At 43.3% G+C, this 21,245-nt stretch overlaps 1 protein-coding gene across 1 annotated transcript in view; it reads right to left on the bottom strand.

Annotated features, from left to right (window-relative positions):
• Positions 1-21,245, bottom strand: part of LOC128408502 (cadherin-related family member 3-like) — a 47,068-nt gene that overhangs the window by 14,138 nt on the left and 11,685 nt on the right. Inside the window, exons 5-9 of the mRNA XM_053378316.1 lie at positions 20,500-20,677; positions 18,373-18,535; positions 16,745-16,847; positions 15,470-15,568; positions 10,277-10,512 (exon numbers count right to left, since the gene is read on the bottom strand). Of these exons, the coding sequence (XP_053234291.1) occupies positions 10,277-10,512; positions 15,470-15,568; positions 16,745-16,847; positions 18,373-18,535; positions 20,500-20,677 (779 nt within the window). The remainder of the gene's footprint in view (positions 1-10,276; positions 10,513-15,469; positions 15,569-16,744; positions 16,848-18,372; positions 18,536-20,499; positions 20,678-21,245) is intronic.

The raw sequence follows: 21,245 nt of genomic DNA, 5'->3' as shown, positions 1-21,245 counted from the left end.
CCAGCCCAAACCCAAGACTGATGAGTCAGAAGGAGAAGAGGATGATGAGGATGAAGAGTTTGTAGAAAGATTAGTCAAGCAGCTTTGTTGAGACTGGACAGCGGAAAGCAGGCTATGCAGTGGTAGCCCTGGAAGACCAGGTGATCGAAGCAAAGTCACTCCCCGCCTGGAACATCGGCCCAGCTGGCAGAGCTAACTGCGCTTACCAGAGCCCTGAGCCTGGCAAAGGGACAGAAGATAAACATTTATACAGATTCTAAGTATGCATTCCTGACTTTACATGCCCATGGAGCCTTATGGAAAGAAAGAGGTTTGCTTACCTCCAGAGGAAACCAGGTGGCCCACCCACAAGCTCTATTGAACCTTCTGGATGCTGTATGGGAGCCCGAGGCAGTGGCAGTTATCCATTGCTATGGCCACAAGACTGGAATGTTAACTCCATATGCTAACCAAGATATGCAATTGAATAACTATGTACAGTCACTCTCCCAAGTTCTCTCCTGTTTCAACAGGTGGACCCAGGCTCGCACCTCATGTGTGTTAACTGAACGGTTCCATCAGTTCGAGCCAGGTGATAAAGTGTGGGTGAAAGACTGGCAGCGAGCCCCCCCTACAGCCTTGCTGGAAGGGACCATACACTGTGCTACTTTCTACACCTACTGCTGTGAAGGTTGCTGGCATCACCCCGTGGGTCCACCATACTCGAGTGAAGAAAGCTATTTCAGACTGGACAGTTACACCAGATCCAGAGAACTCCCTCCGGCTGACTATCGCCAGACGCCTGGCAGACGACCGCTCTGCTGATATCACACCGGAAGCTGATATCTCTACGCACAGCTGAATAATTGGATGGGAGGGGCGCCCGCCGGGAGCACCTCCAACGTTCCAGCCTTGCAGCCTTTGTCCCCTGATAACGTCCAGAACCCTGAACGAACTTTAGTATGCATTATATGGTGTGAGGAGGAAGCAGTGGGGATTTTGACACCAAGCATTTGCAGTTTACAGGCGGCTACCTATTCGTGTGGGTGTGTAGTGGCCCATCCGCCGTGGGTACCCTCTCCTTGGGGGGCAAGGTTATCCTCCACCCATCAGGGGTACCATCATCCCCCGGGGATTGAGGGGTTTTATCTCCACACCATAGGGTTTGACGCTTGGAGGTATCCCCGACCTTGTTTCCCTAACCAACTTGAGCGTCCGGATAACCCCAACCCCCCTTCCAGACCCATACCATGACTGATCTGTGGTGGGGAGAGCCCTGGCATTCTTGGGGTTGGTGGGTGGGAGTTATCTCAACTGCCCTTGTCACGTGGATGTGTCTCTTTTTTTTTTTTGCTGGCACGAGCGCCATAGAATTTGCGGGAAGAAGCGTCCCTCCTCCATCCCACTGACAGTTCTCCTTCTCTTCCTAGTTGGGGAACCCGCCTGCGCTCTGGCCCAGGGGGAAGTAGGGTCCTGGATCTCCCAGGTAAACATTACCCGTATCATGGTCACGCGGGGCATCCACAACCCTTACAACCGCTGGCTGCAAACGGCAGAAATGGTAGCTAAGGAGGAGAATAGGACCCGTTGCCTTGTTTGTGCCTTGGGACCTCTGGATGCGGCTGGGGGCATGCCCTTGCTTCCGTTGCCTCTTAATCGGACCCGAATCCAGTATACTGGAAGTAAATTCCAGTGGGGCCCATACTGGAATCATCCCTATCCCCTCCGGGTTTATCGGATTCCCGGATGGTTCTGTGTCAACCAGACCAAAAATGCCACCCTTGGACACAATATAACTTTTACTGGGCGCTCCTCATGCAAGTGTACGTGTAACCCCACTGATACCACTGAGTGTGGCGGAGCCTGCACCAATTTAAATCTTTTAGCTTTTAGTTCTATGGGTGACCATATGGCCACCCAGAACAAGGATCCTGTATATTGGATTTGTGGGACAAAGGCTTTCCACCACCTCCCCAACGGTTGGTGGGGCAATTGTTATCCAGCCTTCCTTTTACCCCCCATGTGGCTGCTCCCTACCACCTTATTTCCCCATCGCAATCACAGATCTGTTGATATCATGAATATAGCCTCAGGGAGCAAGCAGACGTGGGGAAAGGATGAATGGCCACCTGAGCGAATAATTGCCCACTATGATCCGGCCTCCTGGAACCCTGATGAGTTAGTAGCAGGTGCCAGAGAGCCCATGTACAATCTAAATCGCATAATCCGACTCCAGGCAGTAGTAGAGATTGTGGCCAATGCAACGGCCACCGCCCTTCGCCTTGTTGCTACCCAGCTGGATGAGACCCGCACTGCTGTCCTCCAGCTGCGTTTGGGAATGGACTTTATTCTGGCCAAACAAGGAGGATTTTGTGCTGCCCTCAACCTGACTGGGGGAGCATGCTGCTTCAATATTTCAGATCATGGTGAAGCCATCCGTAATCTAGCCGCAAGTATTGAGAAGGTGGCACACGTCCCTGTACAAATGTGGGAAGGATGGAATATGTCTTGGCTAGATAAGTTTTTGCCAAATGGGTGGCTCAGAGGAATGTTTTTTTATGCTCTTAGGACCAATTTTATTTTTATTGCTTCTTTGCTTCTGTATTCCCTGCTTGGTGCAATGCTTGCAAAATATGGTGCACAAAACAATGTCGCGCATGATGGGTCCCCGAGTGATAGCTTTGATGCGTGAATACCAGCCTATTGCCTTGGACGAGCCAGAAGGCTGTCCAAAAGAAGAGGAGGGAATGAAGGAAGGGACGGTTTAGCTCTGTCACAATATAGATTCCAATAAAGATTGCTTAAGCAGGTTTGGCTTGTGACACTGGTCAAGTTTGCAATATAGATTGCCTGAGCAAGCTTTGGCTTTAGATTCCAATAAAGATTGCTTAAGCAGGTTTGGCTTGTGACACTGGTCAAGTAAAGAATAAGAGGAGCCACGTAGGCTCAAAAGACAGGGAAATGGGTAAGGAACGTGCTTAACGTGATTATCCTCCTAAGGTGTACCTATAGGTTGGCAATTGGTGATTGGTGGAAGGAAGGTGTACCTATAGGTTGGCAATTGGTGATTGGTGGAAGGGAGGTGTACCTATAGGTTGGCAATTGGTGATTGGTGGAGAAATGTGTACCTACAGTATAAGAATGCCTGCCAAATGCCATGTATTTACAGCCAGTGTATTTTCAGGAGCTATCCAACTGGTTGTCTCTGTGTACAAAATGTCTTTGTACACAGATTTCAATAAACTCTTTTTCTCCAAAGAAGATTTTGCTTTCCTGGTACTTTTGTTCCCTCCAAGGTCCGGGGATGGCGTGGCTGATGGATCCCTAGGTAAATAAGGCTTCATTATTATTATTATTATTATTATTATTACAGGGAGAAATGGAAAACCAACGAGAACAGATTCTTTGGCTTAGGCACGATCTGCTGTTATGTGTTCCACATGCCCCCCCCCCTCTTGAAAATATATATTCTGTTGTACCTATCATTATTACACCCTAGTGTTACAGAAGAAAGTGCTGCAAGCTTGTAATTTATAATCAATGAATGAGCTTTCTGTGTTACAGTAATCCTATGCTTGTAGGTGTTAATTAAAATGTTCCCAGCAGCTAGGAACAGAACAGTCGTACAGAGACATGCTCAACAGATGAGCCGCTTGCTTGGGGTGCATCCGTTGCAACAGCCAGCAGCTCCAGCTGACCCCAGCTGTGACCAGGACATCCACTGCTAACCGTCATGACTTTGCATGACAGAAAGGGGGACTGGCATATAGAGCCACACCTTCCTCTCTAGATGAGGAAGGGGAGGTCTTTGCTCATTTCTGATATACTCGTGTTTTTATACTGAAGCCCCTCATGGCCCAGTATATAAAGTATGCTGTAATTTGGGGTGTCGATTCCAATATGTCTCTTTCCTCAAGACCCACTGAGAACCCTAGCCCAAAATGGAACTTTTCGTATTTCCAGAGTTCAGAGCTTTCCTGGTCTGACTTGATGCTTGGCACACAGCCACAGGGTGCTTTTGAAAGGTGGCCCCTTCTCGGCTAAGTGGTGTCTAGCAGCCCACCTCTAGGGCCCGGAGGGGGGAGAGTGCGGTCTCCAAAGGCTGATCGATCGCCAAATGAGTGATATTTATGGAATACAGTTTATCTACACTGTAATATTGCAAACAGTTTTGCCTAACAATTTAATTTGGAAGGTACTGATTCAATAAAGCTATAAAGGAAGGTTTGGACAATTAATGATTGGGAGTTCCTGTGGCATTAAACTTCAGATAACAGACTTGGACAACATCCCGGATTAGAATGGAGTCAGAGGAAACTACACTGATAAAAAGACAGTTGGAAAAATATATACTAATAAAGCTGTACTCGACGGATGAAAGTACATGATTGAGAATCGTGGACCCAGGGACGGAGAATTATAAAGCATCAAAATCGAGATGTGGAAAATATGGAAACAGCAAGGAGAGGCAGAACTGAGATGTGGAGATATGCCTCAGAGATCCAGACCGTGGGGAGCTCCGAAAAATTAATAATTATAATTTGGACTATAATTTGGTCTGTTTTATTTTAGTTTTTTATTTTAATTAGAGTATTATGATTGGATATATTAATTGGATGTTTTTTATTGGAAAATCAATAAAAATGATTTTTTTAATAATAAAAAAAAGGGAAGGTGGCACCTTCTCGTCTCTACTAATCCACATGGGACAGACACCTTTACCGGCAAGATGGGGCTAGAGCTCTTCTGAAAGTTGTTTTCTGGTTACTTCTGCTTCGCAGGATGCCAGACCAGATTATTACAAAGAGCTTTTTGGTGGTAAGATATAGTGATCTTTGTGTAATTGTCTCCATATCACTCACCAGGTAATCCTTCCTTCCAACTACTCTTAGTTGTTTCATCTGTTCCCTTGCCCCCCATCTGCCTCTACCCTCTGCAACCCTTTAATTAATTAATTAATTAATAATAATAATAATAATAATAATAATAATAATAATAATAAATGTTATTTATACCCCGCCCTCCCCAGCCAAGATTGGGCTCAGGACGGCTAACACCAGGTATAAAAACAATTGATTAAAATACAACTTAAAAACAAGATTAAAATACAACATTAAAATGCAGCCTCATTTCAGTAGAAACTCAAATCAAAAACTTTTTGGGGATGAAAACGTCAAATCTTCACCAAGGCCACCTATCCAGACTGGTCCTACATGGGCCAGAAAAAAGCCAGGGAAGTCCCCAAATAGGGGTTTCATCACAGAAGAAGAAAGGAAAAAGGAAAGAGGGGGAGGGGATCAAGTTGATTCCAAGCCAAAGTCCAGGCGGAACAACTCTGTCTTACAGGCCCTGTGGAAAGAAAACAGATGCCCTTCCATTTTTTGACATTATCATTCTTCATCCATGACTTCCTTGCCTCCTTTTCAAGACAGCTTCACATGATGCATGGGGCTACCACATAAAAAAACACCCCTTATGTTGAATTCTTTCCAACAGCCCATAATTTGTGATAAGAACATAAGTCCAGCATACTGTTCTCACAGTGGCCAACAGATGCCTGTGGGAGCCCTGAGACTGTAGTCTCATGTGGGAGCCAGGAAGTCATGGCAAGGTTTGTAGTGCCACCTGGTGTCTTGCTGACCCAGTGACCAGCATGTCTGTGCCTTATCATGTATTAGAATTGTATTGACCTTAAAAGGAGTTGTGTTTCCTCTGGGCAGTGATGACCCTATATGGTGTGGGTGGGTTTAAGCTTGGCCAGATGAGGTAACATGAGACACTGGCAAGCAGCCATGCGGCTGGAGAGAACAAAGGGTAATAAAGTGACCGGACTGGGGAGGAGAAGATGTGTGGAAAGAGCTGCCCCTCAGTCCAAGGAAAAATACTAGCTCTCTGCGTCTTTATTTTATGCTAAAATAAGCGCCATTTGTAACGGCTGGCCCGACAAGTGGTGCCCCGTGTGAGGCAGAATAAAAGATACGACTGAGGTTTTTAAAAGAGAGCTAAGAAGCAAGATTTGAAGCAAACAGTCTGGGCCAGACTGTGAGAAGATTTTTGATCCAAGCAGTGGATATTCATCGACTTACCTCGCCTGGAAAAGGTTTCAAGCGCTATTCATCTACGGATCCAAGGTGAGTCGATCCCTTAAATATTGATTTTAGAAAAATGGGCAGCTCTTTGACTACTCCCCAACAGAAATTTTTAAAAGACTTAAAATTTCTCCTCTCCTGCAACAAATTGGAAGTTCCTGAGGGAGATTTGATACAGCTCATTCTGGCAATTGATGAACATTGCCCCTGGTTTCCTGCAGAAGGAACTTTGGAATTAAAACATTGGGACAAAATTGGAACACATTTTCATGGGCTTCCCAGCATTGATGTTCGGAATTTAAATGCATGGTGCAAAGTTCGATATGCTATGGATTCTTTATCACCAAAAAATATCTCCATAGCTGCATTGCCAACACAAGCTTCAGCTTCTTTAATTCAGCCTGCTGTCCTGCCATGTGTTCCAGCCCTTGCTTTGCCTGCAGCCCCAGATCCCAAACCTCCAGACTGCAGTTCCTCACCAGAAGACCCAAATCTGCAAAAATATCGTGGTCTGGCTGGAAATGATCCTGCTCTTTCAGCAGCAGCAAAAGCAGCTACCCCTTTGCAACGTGCAGTATTTGCCTGTAACTTAACTCAGGATACTATGGCATTCCCTGTTATTGTGCCACCTGCTGGAACATTAGCCCAGCTTTTGGTTCCAGATGAATTCAAGCCTTTGGCACGTACAGTTTTACCCCCATCAGCTGGTGTATTGTTTGCTCACGAATGGGAAATTGCCTGTGGTGCTTATGCTCCTGCTTTACTGAACCAAACAAGAGGGAATAATCCTAATCTTACCCTCGCAGATGTCATAGATGCTATGATGGGGCGTGAGCCCTATGCTCAGGCTTCAGTACAAGCCACACTGCTGCAGATCTTATTGAGGGATACAGCTCTTGCTGCTAAACAAGCAATGAGAAAAATCAGGCTGATTACAGCAGTGAGTAGCCAAATTGAAAAGCCTGTAGCCGTCAATACAACATTTCCAGCATGGCAAACCAAGATCACTGATACCTCAGTGTGGGTAGAACAGTGGCCTCCACCAAAAGAAAAAACCGCAGCAATGGCACCATCTCGTTTCTGAACAGCTTATTTCTGAACAATTGACTTTGGCCATATTGAAACATTTCTATCCCACTGGATCCAGCAGACAGGAACAGTTTGCTTTTACATTGCCAGTATATAACAATTTGCAATCCACCCAGCGATATCAGTGGATTGTTCTGCCACAACAGCATGCGGAACTCCCCTACACTTTGCCAGCATTTTGTGAATGAAGCATTGAAACCTTTCCGCATGCGCCACCTAGAGGTGCTGAACACAAGCTGCATCTGGCAGTATTTGCTACACCATTGTTGCCAACAGGAAATTTATATGCTCAGACAGACAAGAAGAAGACTATCTGCATTATAGAATGGTTACATTTACCTCATACCCCTTTGAAGAACATTTATTCAGCAAATGAATCCACATCAGACAATTGTTATCAAAGGACGTTCACGTGCTATAACTTTGAGCAGTTTTGATGTTGCATCAATTTATATGCCATTTTCACAGACTGAACAGCAGCATTTATTGATCACAAATGCTGCCGTGCAAATTGTTTTGGCTGATTTTATAGGTCATCATTTTTAATCCTCCAAAGGATGATCGTTTGACAATTTCTGACACAGGTCACTTATGTTTTGACAAACCCTTTATCTCTCACACCTCTCCCCTCTGCACTAACCCTTTTCACGGATGGAACGAAAAATAGGGGGGTGGTGACATGGGAAGAGGGAGGAAAATGGAAAAGTTATTTACCTCTCCACAGACTTCTGCCCAGCGAGCAGAGCTAGAGGCTGTGATTCTTGCCTTTCAATCCTTTCCTACTCATTCTTTCAATCTTATTGTGGATACTCAGTATATCGTTTTTTGCTATTTTACCAATATCTTATATAACTCCTTCTTTGGATTCTGACTTGTTTTCCTTGTTTCTCGCCCTGCAAGCCTTAATTCAGCACACTATCCGCTGTTTCTAAGTCATGGGTAAACCTACGCGTATCAAAACTGATAATGGTCCAGCATATATTTCTAAAACATTTTCGGAATTTTGTATGTTGTGGAATGTGAAATTAACTCATGATATACACTTTAACTCCATAGGGCAAGCAGTTGTTGCCTGAATCCTACACTGGCTGGCAGTATTCACGGCTCAGCCACTCTCGAACTATAAGAACAGTGTTGTTGAATAAGACTTTTAAGGGTGAAAATTATCATAAGATATGGAGGAATAATATTTTTGTACAAGTTATGATTAAGTTTACTAGTTTATTGCATGCTTCTAAATGTTGGGTATGTATGCCTGCCCCCAGTTATTTTCAAATTAAAGAGGGGAAAGAATCATGGGGCATATATCCAAACTGTAAATATACATTGAAATTCATGTTTAATAGCTCTTGTTCTCTTACAGGAACATACAGTGACCAATCTCAGTGCTATAGAAGTGACACCAGTGCATGGCTAATAAACTAGAAAAGAAGCCTACCATGCAGCATGGAATCAGAATTCTTACATTCTTAGCTTCCGGATGGAAGTTGGCTTCGACATTTATTGATTATAGTGATTATTATAGTAGTTATTTGCATTATTTTGTGTTGCTATATACAATGTATTCATTCTTTTTGTGTTGCTATATACAATGTATTCATTCTTTAATTTCTGTATGTACTGCATGGTTCTCCAGTCCACAGCCCGCTTCCGGTGTCAAAAGAGTCGCTTCTCGCGCTCGACAAAGCCATTGGTACTGATATATATGATTATGCTTAAAATATAAAGAAAGAGGGCATGTGGGAGCCAGGAAGTCATGGCAAGGTTTGTAGTGCCACCTGGTGTCTTGCTGACCCAGTGACCAGCATGTCTGTGCCTTATCATGTATTAGAATTGTATTGACCTTAAAAGGAGTTGTGTTTCCTCTGGGCAGTGATGACCCTATATGGTGTGGGTGGGTTTAAGCTTGGCCAGATGAGGTAACATGAGACACTGGCAAGCAGCCATGCGGCTGGAGAGAACAAAGGGTAATAAAGTGACCGGACTGGGGAGGAGAAGATGTGTGGAAAGAGCTGCCCCTCAGTCCAAGGAAAAATACTAGCTCTCTGCGTCTTTATTTTATGCTAAAATAAGCGCCATTTGTAACGGCTGGCCCGACAGTCTCAATCCAATCCCGCCTTGAAAAGATATCTAAATTGGTGGCCATTACCATATTTTGTGGCAGAGAATTCCAGAGTTTAATTTACCTTTCTTTCTTCTCTAAAAGAAATGCTACTTTTACTGTGCAGCACTACATGTCTAGCCATTAAATAAGTTCCTTTGGGGTGTGTGATATGAGAGTTTTGCTCTTTGGTCATGTTGATGGTTTGACTTGGAAGAAGCAGTGAAAACAAAGGCGAGGCCTACCTTTGGAGTTCTTAAAATGGTGTGGCAAAGGAGCTTCTCCGAGATTTGGTGTTTAATATCAAGGACTATAAAAAAAACCGGCAGAGAGGAACTGAGAGAGAATTAAGAGCCTCGGACGTGAGATCTCCAGGCTGATAGTAGATGGACTGATGGACGTTGGGGATTGAAACCGGGAAAGGGGGGGTGGAGTTTGGGAATCCAAAGGGTGTATAATCTAACCTGTTCTGTTTTTTATTTTGTTTGGATATTTGTATGAAAATTGGGGAAATCGTGGAAGGGAATTTAGGCCGACTTTAGAAAAAGGTTTAAAGAATAAGCAATGATGTATAAATATGAAGTCTATAAGGCAAAATTGGTTTTTTTTAAAAAAAGAACTAAATATAAAAAGGTTTAAAAATAGGGATAAGAACTTGTTGAACCAACAATCTGAACTGGAATACAAGAGGGAGAGGTGTGGGGAAGTCAGGGAAATATGTTATAGAAAATAAGGATTGTGAACTTTATGTGTTTTTAAACTTTTTTTGTTTTTTCTCTTTTGGTGGAAAATCTTAATAAATATCATTTAAAAAAAAAAGAATAAAATGGTGTGGCAAAGGCACAAGAGTTTCTTTACAATGGTACCCTATGAAATAATACGGTTTGCATGACACCCGCCTGCCTTTGATTTTCCCATTCTAGTGGACCGATTGCCCATAATTCAGCTACTATAGAAAGGAAAGTTAAAAGAACTGGCTGGATAATGTTCATAAGAAAAATGGTTAACTCAGACTTACTACAGTACTAGCAGTTCTGGGATGAAACAGATCACAGTCAACAGCTTCAATGATCAGCTTGTACTGCTGGACAGATTCGTAGTCTGGTTCTGTTATCAGTTCTATCACTCCAGACACTGGATCCAACCAGAATATCTCAACGGGGTAAAAAATGCCTCCATGGCCTATTCTATAGGTCACACAGTCTGATGGGTAGTCTTCATCTGTGGCAGTTACTTGTCCAACTTTATAGTGAGCTGTAAGAAGACAGTGGTGTTTTACAAGTGCTAATTTTCAGACTCGATTTCATTTACCTGGAATTAATGTAGTAGTGACTAAGTGGAGCCCTCTCCTTTTTCAACAGTGAAAGCCGAGCGCTCAGAAAATGAGCCTATTACTGTGCTGCCTTTGTAAGGCTTATTAGCAATCCCTTCTTATTTAGCCATATAACAGGGCAAAAATGACACAAACAGGAGCTCCTTAATTACCTCACAATGAGTACAAGGCATAAGCTGCATTTATCGCTGTTGGGATGAGACTGCGGCGTAATTGACCATTAAATTCTTCTCCAATTGGATTTCTTTTCTCTACAAAAGACTCTAGGGGTGCATCTTCCCCCGAACTAGTTGCGTGGCATTTTGTTTACAGGCAAAGGAGAGAACTCAAAGGTGAGTGGTGGGCAAAGAGGAAGGATCCATGTGTTGCTAAATATGGAGATCAGCTGTACCTCTTGCACACATCAGTGCTGTTAATTTTAATAATAATAATAATAATTAATAATAATAATAATAATAATAATAATAATAACAACTTATTTATACCCCGCCCTCCACAGCCAGAGCCGGGCTCAGGGCGGCTAACACCAATAAAATCACAGTAAAAACATAATAGGGGGGAAAGAGAGAGAGAGAAAACCAATTTAAAATACAGGTTAAAATGGAATTTAGAATGCAGCCTCATTTTAAAGTAGCCGATAAATCAAGACCGTAAGGGGAGGGAAACATAAGGGCCAGACTGAGTCCAAACCAAAGGCCAGGTGGAAAGATGTCAAGGCCCTGCGGAAAGATGTCAAGTCCCACAGGGCCCTAGTCTCTTGTGACAGAGGGTTCCACCAAGTCGGGGCCAGTACTGAAAAGGCCCTGGCCCTAGTTGAGACCAATCTAATGACCTTGCGACTTGGGACCTCCAAAATGTGGACCTTAAGGTCCTCCGCAGGGCATACCAGGAGAGGCGGTCCTGTAGGTACGTGGGTCCTAGGCCGCATATAGTGTACTGCTTAATAAATAGCCCTAAAATGTCACAAAACAAGGACTTCCAGGATAATATTTGTATTCCCTAACAGGAATTGAGGTCGGATTAAGCAACTGTGGGTTCAGATTCAATTGCTTGGGTAAAAGATGGACTTAAGTTGTCCCCCCACCCTTGGCTGTTGCATTTGGCTCTGGCCATACCATCAGACCAGCAGCTCTCAGGCTCTTCCTCCTAAACCCTCTGTTGAAGGACACATTTGCGTATGCTTTGTCACCTGTCCTGGCCTCCCTAAACTGCTCTGCTTCCTCAGGTGCCATGGAGGATGCTATCCCATCTGCAGTGCTAAAGTACGATTCAGTTGTCAGCCGAAACAGCTTTCGTACATGGAATGGGGAGGAATTCCAGCTTGTCTTTCAAGCTGCAAAATGTTTTGTATCAGCCCCTGGTTTCTATCCTACCTCCCATACTGTTAAGTTGTGGGCGAACATATCAGACGACACAGTGATTCTTCCAAAGCAGCTCTTTATTTGTAAGCTGGAACAGAACTAAACTGAGGAGCTCAGTCAGCCTGCTTATATAGAGCTCCAGAACAATGTAACTGTTGCCATTTTTTAAAACTATCCAATCACTGAACGTCACTTTCAATCCTTCATTTGCATACAAACTATCCAATCACTGAACTTCACTTTTGATCCTTCATTTGCATAACTATCTACAGTATCCCCCTGCTGGCCCAGGGTGAGAAATTCAGTACATAACACATACATAGGTCTCCACCTTTTTGCAGCATCTGCATCAGATCTCAGTAAGTTGCTGCCACCGTTGTCCTTTTCCCGCGGTGTCATTTTAAATGTTCAGAGCGATGGAACATAATAAGGCTGAAAGAAGCCCAGACCAACGGCAGGAGGAGATGCTGACCAATTAAAATCTGAGATCCATAGGCGAGACCCACATGAGTCCAGCCTGAAACCGTTTGGGATTTCTGAAATAGCGTGCCTGGTGTTCATGTAAACACAGCAAGCAGACGCCAAGTAGTGACTAGCTAACGTGGTTCTGTTTATTAGTGAACTGTTTTAAAACAGCTGCCCCAGTTGGCAGTTCATTTCCAGCCCCAATTCAAGGGTTCACATTAGTGCTCCAACTCCTAAATGTCTTAGGCCCCCAACACTTAAAAGATCACCTCCTTCATTTTTAAGGTGTTAAGATCAGCAGAGGGGGCCATTTTGGTTGTTCCACTAGCCTCAGAAGCTCTGGGAGAGGGTATTCTCTGTAGTAATCCCCAAGTTGTGGAACTCATTCGCCACAGAGATGCATCTGGCACCTTCATTACATATGTGTGAAGGGCACAATTCCCAGTATGTTTCCAGGCACAATTCAAAGTGTTGGTGCTGACCTTTAAAGCCCTAAACAGCCTCGGCCCAGTATACCATCGCTCAGACTGGCCACTGAGATCCAGCGCCGAGGGCCTTCTGGCAGTTCCCTCACTGCAAGAAGCGAAGTTACAGGGAACCAGGAAGTGGTGAATTATTGTATTTTAATATTTTACTGGAAGCTGCCCAGAGTGGCTGGGGAAGCCCAGCCAGATGGGTGGGGTATAAATAAATAAATTATTATTATTATTATTATTATTATTATTATTATTATTATTATATAGCTTTCGGCAAATACACACCTCAAGCATAAAAAGCCAGGTCAAAGAGGTGCACCTCAGTACCCACCTAATTTCTAGAATAGTAAGTTGTTTGAAACTGCCTATAATATTGTGTTTTAATTGTAAACTGAACCAGGACTTAAGGGTGACGGGTGGGCAAAGGAGAAGAGGAGGAAAAAAGAAATGTTTCCACTACCTTTTATGTCTACGAAGCCTGAGCTGAAACCTTTGCAGTCAGACAAAAGGTGTCCACTACTGGGCCTTGGTTCTGCTAACAAAGCGTGTAGCATAGGAATATGCCTTACAGTGGTACCTCGGGTTAAGTACTTAATTCGTTCTGGAGGTCCGTTCTTAACCTGAAACTGCTCTTAACCTGAGGTACCACTTTAGCTAATGGGGCCTCCTACTGCTGCCGCACAGCCGGAGCACAATTTCTGTTCTCATCCTGAAGCAAAGTTCTTAACCTGAAGCACTATTTCTGGGTTAGCGGAGTCTGTAACCTGAAGCGTATGTAACCTGAAGCGTATGTAACCCGAGGTACCACTGTATACCGAATCAGGCCACTGGGTCCACCTAATTGAGTACTGTATACACACTGACTGTCAGCAGCTGTCCATGGCTTCAGTCAGAGGCCTCTTCCCATTCTACCTGGAGATGATGGTGAATTACTCTTCTGCATGCCAAGCAGGTGCTCTCCCACTGAGCCCTTCCCCTCAAAAAAACACAACAGCGGGTTAAAAATGCAGCATATATTACACAAGTACATACGGTGGTACCTCGGGTTACAGATGCTTCAGGTTACAGACTCCGCTAACCCAGAAATAGTACCTTGGGTTAAGAACTTTACCTCAGGATGCTGCCTGCGGCGTGGCGGCAGCAGGAGGCCCCATTAGCTAAAGTGGTGCTTCAGGTTAAGAACAGTTTCAGGTTAAGAACGGACCTCCGGAATGAATTAAGTTCTTAGCCCGAGGTACCACTGTACTAAGAGTTTCTCTCATTTCCACATTGTAACTCTGTTAAACATAATAGAAAGCCGATACTTTTACGTGGGTATGAAATTAACCTTTCAATAAAGCATAAAAAGCTAACCTGAGCACTTCTCAAGCTCGAGTTTAAAATAGAGCCATTATGAAGGCTCCTGAAAGGCTGCCAACTTTTCTCCTTGAAAAACTACGGTAAGCGAATTGCATTTCCCTCGTGGCTTCCGGCACAATGTGATTGAGCTTTTCTGTTTATCGTGAAGCTGTTTCAGATCTTTTTAAACAAGATGGGGAGGTGGTGGTTAAAAGGAAACTAATTTCATATGTGTGTGTGCCTTTTTCTTTTGCTGTCAGCAATGGATCCGTGTATATGTCAAACTTCATCAGAGAAAATTACTTTAAATATTTCAGATTGCTGTATTGTGTTCAAATTATATAGTTACCAAGACCCCATACAAGGCAATTTTGTACTAATGCAAAAAATAAATAAATGCAGCTCGTTCTTTTGGCCTTTTTATGGGCACTGCTATAAAGGAAGTTATAGCATCGTGATGTTCCTGTATTTTTTTATTTTCACCTACCTTATTTCCACCCTCCCTCAACTGATTCAAGTCAATGCCCATTGCTATAGCTCAGTGGTACACAGGTCACAAACTCTGCAAACAAAAGGCTCTATGTTTGATCCCCCACATCTCAATTTAGTAGCTGGTGAAAGAAAAGACCTTTGTCTGAGACCTTGGAGAGCTTTCAGTCAAAGTTGACAATATTGGTGGGCTAGCTGGAGAAATAGGACGCCTTCCTATGCCTAATGACAACGGTATCCAGTTCAAATTTCAAGTCAAGGCCAGTAAAAGTGTGAATAATTATGGATAATTATGAGCAGGTGACAACCTTCCTTCCTTCCTTCTTTCTTTCCTTCCTTCCTTCCCATAATTTCTATTCCATGCCTTCAATATAATTTTATGTTCCAAAGGCGACTAATAATAAGCAAGAAACAATAAGAGTATAATTTTTAAGAAATAGATAATAATAAAATAAACCATACACGCTAACACAAAGAACTGCAATTTTTATAATTACAGTGTTACAATTATCACAGTATAATGATCATTGCCATGTTATGACTTAATTTCTCTTAATTTTGAGCTTTTGGTTCAAGTTTAGTACAGCAGCTCTCGTGCTATGCTTAAGTTTTGCTTTATTCGTTGTGTCTTTGAATTTTTTTTTAAAAAGTATTATCATTCTATGCTTCTCTGAGCTTTTTTTATAAGGCAAAGCGCTTAATATATTTTACTTAATTTTAAAAAGGAACAATCAAAGATTGTGACGTACCTCCAGCTGTTTCAGGAACAACAAACGCATAATCTGCTTCACTAAATGCCGGCCCAAATTCATTGACAGGTAAGACTTCCACAATTATCGTAGCAGTTACTAATAAAAGAACAAGCAGACCAGCATTTTCCAAGTATTAACCTGAGAATTCACCCAGCTGACAGCAAATAGGAAAACAACCAACAGGAGAGTAAATTGAAACAAGAGGCCCAGGTCTTCGTTGTGTCAGAGGGAGCCAGTGTGTTGGTTAGAGTGCTGGACTAGGACTTGGGATACCATAATTCAATCCAAACTGGAGCACGAAACTCGCTGGGAGACCATGAACCAATCACTGTGCTGCAAAGGGTTGTTGCAAGAGTAACATGGAGAAGGGAGAACTATGTATACCACTTTGAGCTCCTTGGATAAAATATGGGATCCAGGTGTAATGATAAATAAATATCAAGCTATGGCCAGTAATTTATTCCCAGAATCAAGGCAGAGTGGTCCTCAAAAGTGCCACTTACTATTTCATGGTCCTAGTGAGAGATTTTACTTTCTTGGGCTCCATGATCACTGCAGATGGTGACAGCAGTCACAAAATTAAAAGACGCCTGCTTCTTGGGAGAAAAGCAATGACAAACCTGGACAGCATCTTAAAAAGCAGAGACATCACCTTGCTGACAAAGGTCTGTATAGTTAAAGCTATGGTTTTCCAAGTAGTGATGTATGGAAGTGAGAGCTGGACCATAAAGAAGGCTGATCGCCAAAGAATTGATGCTTTTGAATTATGGTGCTGGAGGAGACTCTTGAGAGTCCCATGGACAGCAAGAAGATCAAACCTCTCCATTCTGAAGGAAATCAGCCCTGAGTGCTCACTGGAAGGACAAATCCTGAAGCTGAGACTCCAATACTTTGCCCACCTCATGAGAAGAGAAGACTCCCTGGAAAAGACCCTGATGTTGGGAAAGATGGAGGGCACAAGGAGAAGGGGACGACAGAGGACGAGATGGTTGGACAGTGTTCTCAAAGCTACTAACATGGTTTTGACCAAACTGTGGGAGGCAGTGGAAGACAGGAGTGCCTGGCGTGCTCTGGTCCATGGGGTCACGAAGAGTCAGACACGACTAAACAACAACAACAAAGGTTCCAAACCTAAAGTTGGGGCAAGTTGGGGGGGGGGAGACATAGAGAAAAGATGGATTCCCCACACAAGAATCTCAAAGGAGGACATGGTCAGAAGAGCAAAAGGCATGGCATGCTAAGAAACACTTGGATTCTTACTAAAATCCTCACCTGTGTGTGACGGATTTGCACCATCAAAAACAGAGAGAGTCATTTCATGGGTGCTGCCAACTGCAAGATTCCGTGGGTCTTCATAATCCAAATATTGTGTTACCTTCCAACACAGCAAGAGTGAACAATTAAACCATGCAGCATAATATCAAAGGCAGATTGAAGCTCGTTCATATTTCAAATTAACAGTTAAATGTATCTCACTTTTCCTGTTAGAAATGCAGATGCAGCTATGGATAAGACTCAACCAGGGGCAATTTCACACTTGGAGGACTGCGATTTGGTGCACCCTGCTAGAAAGAACACTTGGCTCCAGTTTCCATAGGAATGCAGAACTGAAAAGATGTATGTGCTGGTCCTACCCATCACCTGGAGGATGAAAGGCTGCTGGGTTGTCTGTGTATGCGTGTATGAATCTTGGGAGCTTGGGAGTTTGTGTTATCATTACAAGCTGTTACTTGTAAACTGCCTTGAGAATCATTTGATTGGAATGCAGGGTCTAAACCACCAGGTCCAGATGGCATGATGGCATCCACCTGAGAGTTCCCAGAGAACTCATGTGAAATTGCTGATCCAGTAACAAAAGTATGTATTTGTCCCTAAGATCAGCTTCCATACCTGACAACTAGAAAATGGCAAGGAAATGCTATTTAAAAAGCGTGGTGGTGGTGGGGAACATGGGGGATCTTGGAAATTACAGGCCAGTTTGCTTAAAAATAAAAAGGTGAATGCAAATATCATCATCATCATCTTATTCTTACACAACACCCTTTCTCCAAAAGAAGGCCAGAGTGGCTCAAACTATGCATATTATCGGGCAGTGATGGACAGCCAGGAATGGCGTTAGCTCCCACTTGCCACTCAGTGGCAAACCCAGGCTTGTTGCTGCATAACAAATAATAATAATTTTATTATTTATACCCTGCCCACTTGGCTGGGTTTCCCCAGACACTCTGGGTGGCTTCCAGCAGAATATAAAAACATAATAAAACATTAAATGTTAAAAACTTTCCAATACTGGTCTGCCTTCAGATGTCGTCTTAAAAAAATATGCTTATATTATATTATATCATATTATATTATATTATATTATATTATATTATATTATATTATATTATATTATATTATATTATATTATATTATTATAATATTACATTTATATAATGCTAAATTGTAATAAAACTTCAAACTGGTTTACAAAAAGAATAAAATTACCAATAAAAACTGTTAAAAACAAAATATTCAAAAATAGTAAGCTAAGACCAGAAATTGGCTTGATTCTGCTGCAAAAAAGGGGGGGAGAACCCCACCATTGCCAGACTAAAGTTTGTGCATTTTACTAAAGGAATCTTTTCCCCAACTGTCCTGGGAGGTCTATTAGCATACATGAGCTCCCTTAGATCAGGTCAAACTAATTGTCCCTCTAACCCAATAAGGTTTATTCTGTTCAGACTGGCTGACTAGAGTTTCAGACCTGCCATGGGCTTCTTTCACCTAGACACACCAGGGATCAAACCTGGGATGTTCTGCATGCGAAGCAGGTAATCTGCCACTGAGCTATGATGGATCCTCCCTTGTTCAGCTCCTGTGCCCTTGGCTTATCTTCTCCCACATCTTCATTTACTCACCCGAATGGCATTTTTAGCACCTGGAACTTGTTCAAACAGCTTTCCAGCACCAACCGGGCCACTGTTGGGTTCATAATGGAGTTCATCGGGGGGATTGTCCGTATCGTGACATCTGACATTAGCAACCACTGTATTAATTGCAATAACTTCTCTGCTGGTATATCTGATTAAAAGGAAGTCATCAAAATGTGACATGCTTGTACCAGCGACCTCAGTTTTCTTCTCTAAATGTCCATCAAATCAGAAGCCGTTAATGATCGCGCCTATCATTTTAAGATAACGTTCCACGAGGTGCTCAGACTGGGAGAATCTGGATGTGTAACTTCGCAAGGCACACTGCGATTTATACTGACTATAATCCATCTGAATTTTTTTATACCCAGTAGTTCAAGTGCAACCATGGCAGGAGTATAATGGAACCCTATTTTATAGTCCTATAACTGCACTGTCATGAATGCTTCTTTTAAACATATTTATAAGAGTCAATTCAATAGAAATAAAAAAATTAACTTGACTACTTTTCCCTCACATTTTTAGGGGAATTCCAATAAGATTTCCCTCTCTCTTAAGTGCTACAGTGCTACTCACAAATTTTCAGAATAAAGGGAAGTGGGTTGAAGTCTCCTTAAAACAATACAGTGGTACCTCGGGTTACAGATGCTTCAGGTTACAGACTCCGCTAACTCAGAAATAGTACCTTGGGTTAAGAACATTGCTTCAGGATGAGAACAGAAATTGCACACACAGAAATTGCAACACAGTGGCAGTGGGAGGCTCCATTAGCTAAAGTGGTACCTCAGGTTAAGAACAGTTTCAGGTTAAGAACGGACCTCCAGAACGAATTAAGTTCTTAACCCAAGGTACTACTTTATGTGCTGGCCAGTTGTGGCTGGTGCCCATTGGGACTTGTAGGGTGGGTAAGAAGAGCAACAGTAGGTGGTGCCAGAGACAGAGACAGACAGAGGTGAGCAATTCTAGTTTTGTCCCTATCCTCCTGCCTGCTGAATTTTACAAGGGTGACACTGAGGCTGCCTACACACTTCCCATTTTGCAGAGCGAAAAATCAGTTTCTCTCAACACACATCCTCAACAAGGTGGGCGCGGTTACTTGATACTTACTTGCAAACCTTCCCCTTGATTAGATTATGCATTTCAAAACCTTGCCCTTGCTATCATGGTATATGCCCACCCACGTCATCATTGGTCAGGTATAGACATACACCCATACACCAACTGCTGAGACAGCATGCATCTGTTTTCAAATAGGCTCACTGTGGGGTAATACAGCATCAATCTGCAATGAGCTTTTACAGTCATACCTCGGGTTGAATGCACTTCAGGTTGAGCGCGTTCGAGTTGAGCTCCGCGGCAACCCAGAAGTAACAGAGTGCGATACTTCCGGTTTCGCTGCTCGCGCATGCGCAGACGCTCAAAATGACATCACATGCATGCACAGAAGCGGCAAAAAGCGACGCACGCGTGCGCAGATGTGCCGTCACTAGTTACATTTGCTTCTAGATGTGAACAGGGCTTTGGAATGGATCCCGTTCATATCCAGAGGTACCACTGTATTTTCAGAACTAGCTTGACAAGTGCTTTTCAGAGGGGGGGGGGTGTGCGTGCAATCAGTCTAGACCAGGCAAAGGCAAACTCCGGTCCTCCAGATGTTTGGGACTACAATTCCCATCATCCCTGACCACTGGTCCTATTAGCTAGGGATGATGGGAATTGTAGTCCCAAACATCTGGAGGACCGGAGTTTGCCTATGCCCGGTCTAGACTGTGTGTGAACTAGGTAGGACAAAGCAAGAATTTAGTCCCCACTGGTTCTAGAAGAAAAATGTGCATTTGCAGCCTGAGGCTAAGGAAATGGAACCTGACAGGCAGTGCCACCAACTGGACTGCTTCTCAGAAAGAAGGCAGGCAGGTGGGGACTGCCTGGGGGCAGACTGAACATGGTGGGGCAAGGCTCCATTTGCTCCAATGGCATGGGATATTTCTTTGTCCCATTTGTTCGATTGTTGTCAATGAGTTTCTTTATATTTTTTGAACATCTATGTGAAGGAAAAGATATTATGAGAAAAACATAGCTAACCATTTGCTGCCATTTCTTGACTCACTAGCTCACCTGTATACGTACTGATGACAGAATGGCACGTTGTCATTGATTCCATGTACATTCACTATCACAGGAATGCCTGCACACCTCCGGGTACTGCTGCAAGCCACAACGGTGAATGACTGAGCACTGATAAATCCAGCCTCTTCCATGTCCAGTCTAGATGAAATTATTAGAGTACCACGAGCTGCAAAATAGTTGTTAGGATGGTGATCTGTGGCCTGGCCTGGAACATTTAGTAATGCTTACTAAACCATGAACCTGCCCATAATCGAAGACCTCCACCTGATGTTCTGCTTGTGTGCCCCCTACTGAAATTGGTTACGTTAATGAACACATGAGCGGAGCCTTCTTGGTGGTGGCCCCACAGTTGCAGAATTCTCTTCCAGTTAACATTTCCTTGGTGTATTCTATTCTGGAATTCATTAAGTTTTCAGAAACTCCTATTTTAACTTATAAGCACATTAGGGGAGCCCTGCTGTGTCAAGCCCAAAGCCCACCTAATCTAGCATCCTGTTCTTAACGTGGCCAACCAGATGTCTAGAGAAGCCTGAAAGCAAATGGGCACCAGCAATGGTAAAAGACCATAGCTCCATGGTACAACACATCCTTGGCATTCCAAAGGCCTCAGGTTAAGGCTCGAAAAAGTCCTACCTGAAGCCCTGTAATGCAGCTGCCGTTCAGTGTTGACGACAATATTTAGCTACCGTAGAATGATGGTCTGACCTGGTATTAGAGGAAGTAGAGCAGAAACA

The sequence above is a fragment of the Podarcis raffonei genome, chromosome 2 (genome assembly GCF_027172205.1).
Source record: "Podarcis raffonei isolate rPodRaf1 chromosome 2, rPodRaf1.pri, whole genome shotgun sequence".
Lineage (NCBI taxonomy): Eukaryota > Metazoa > Chordata > Lepidosauria > Squamata > Lacertidae > Podarcis > Podarcis raffonei.
Note: the sequence above shows the minus strand (reverse complement) of the source record. Positions and strands in the feature narration are given on the sequence as shown.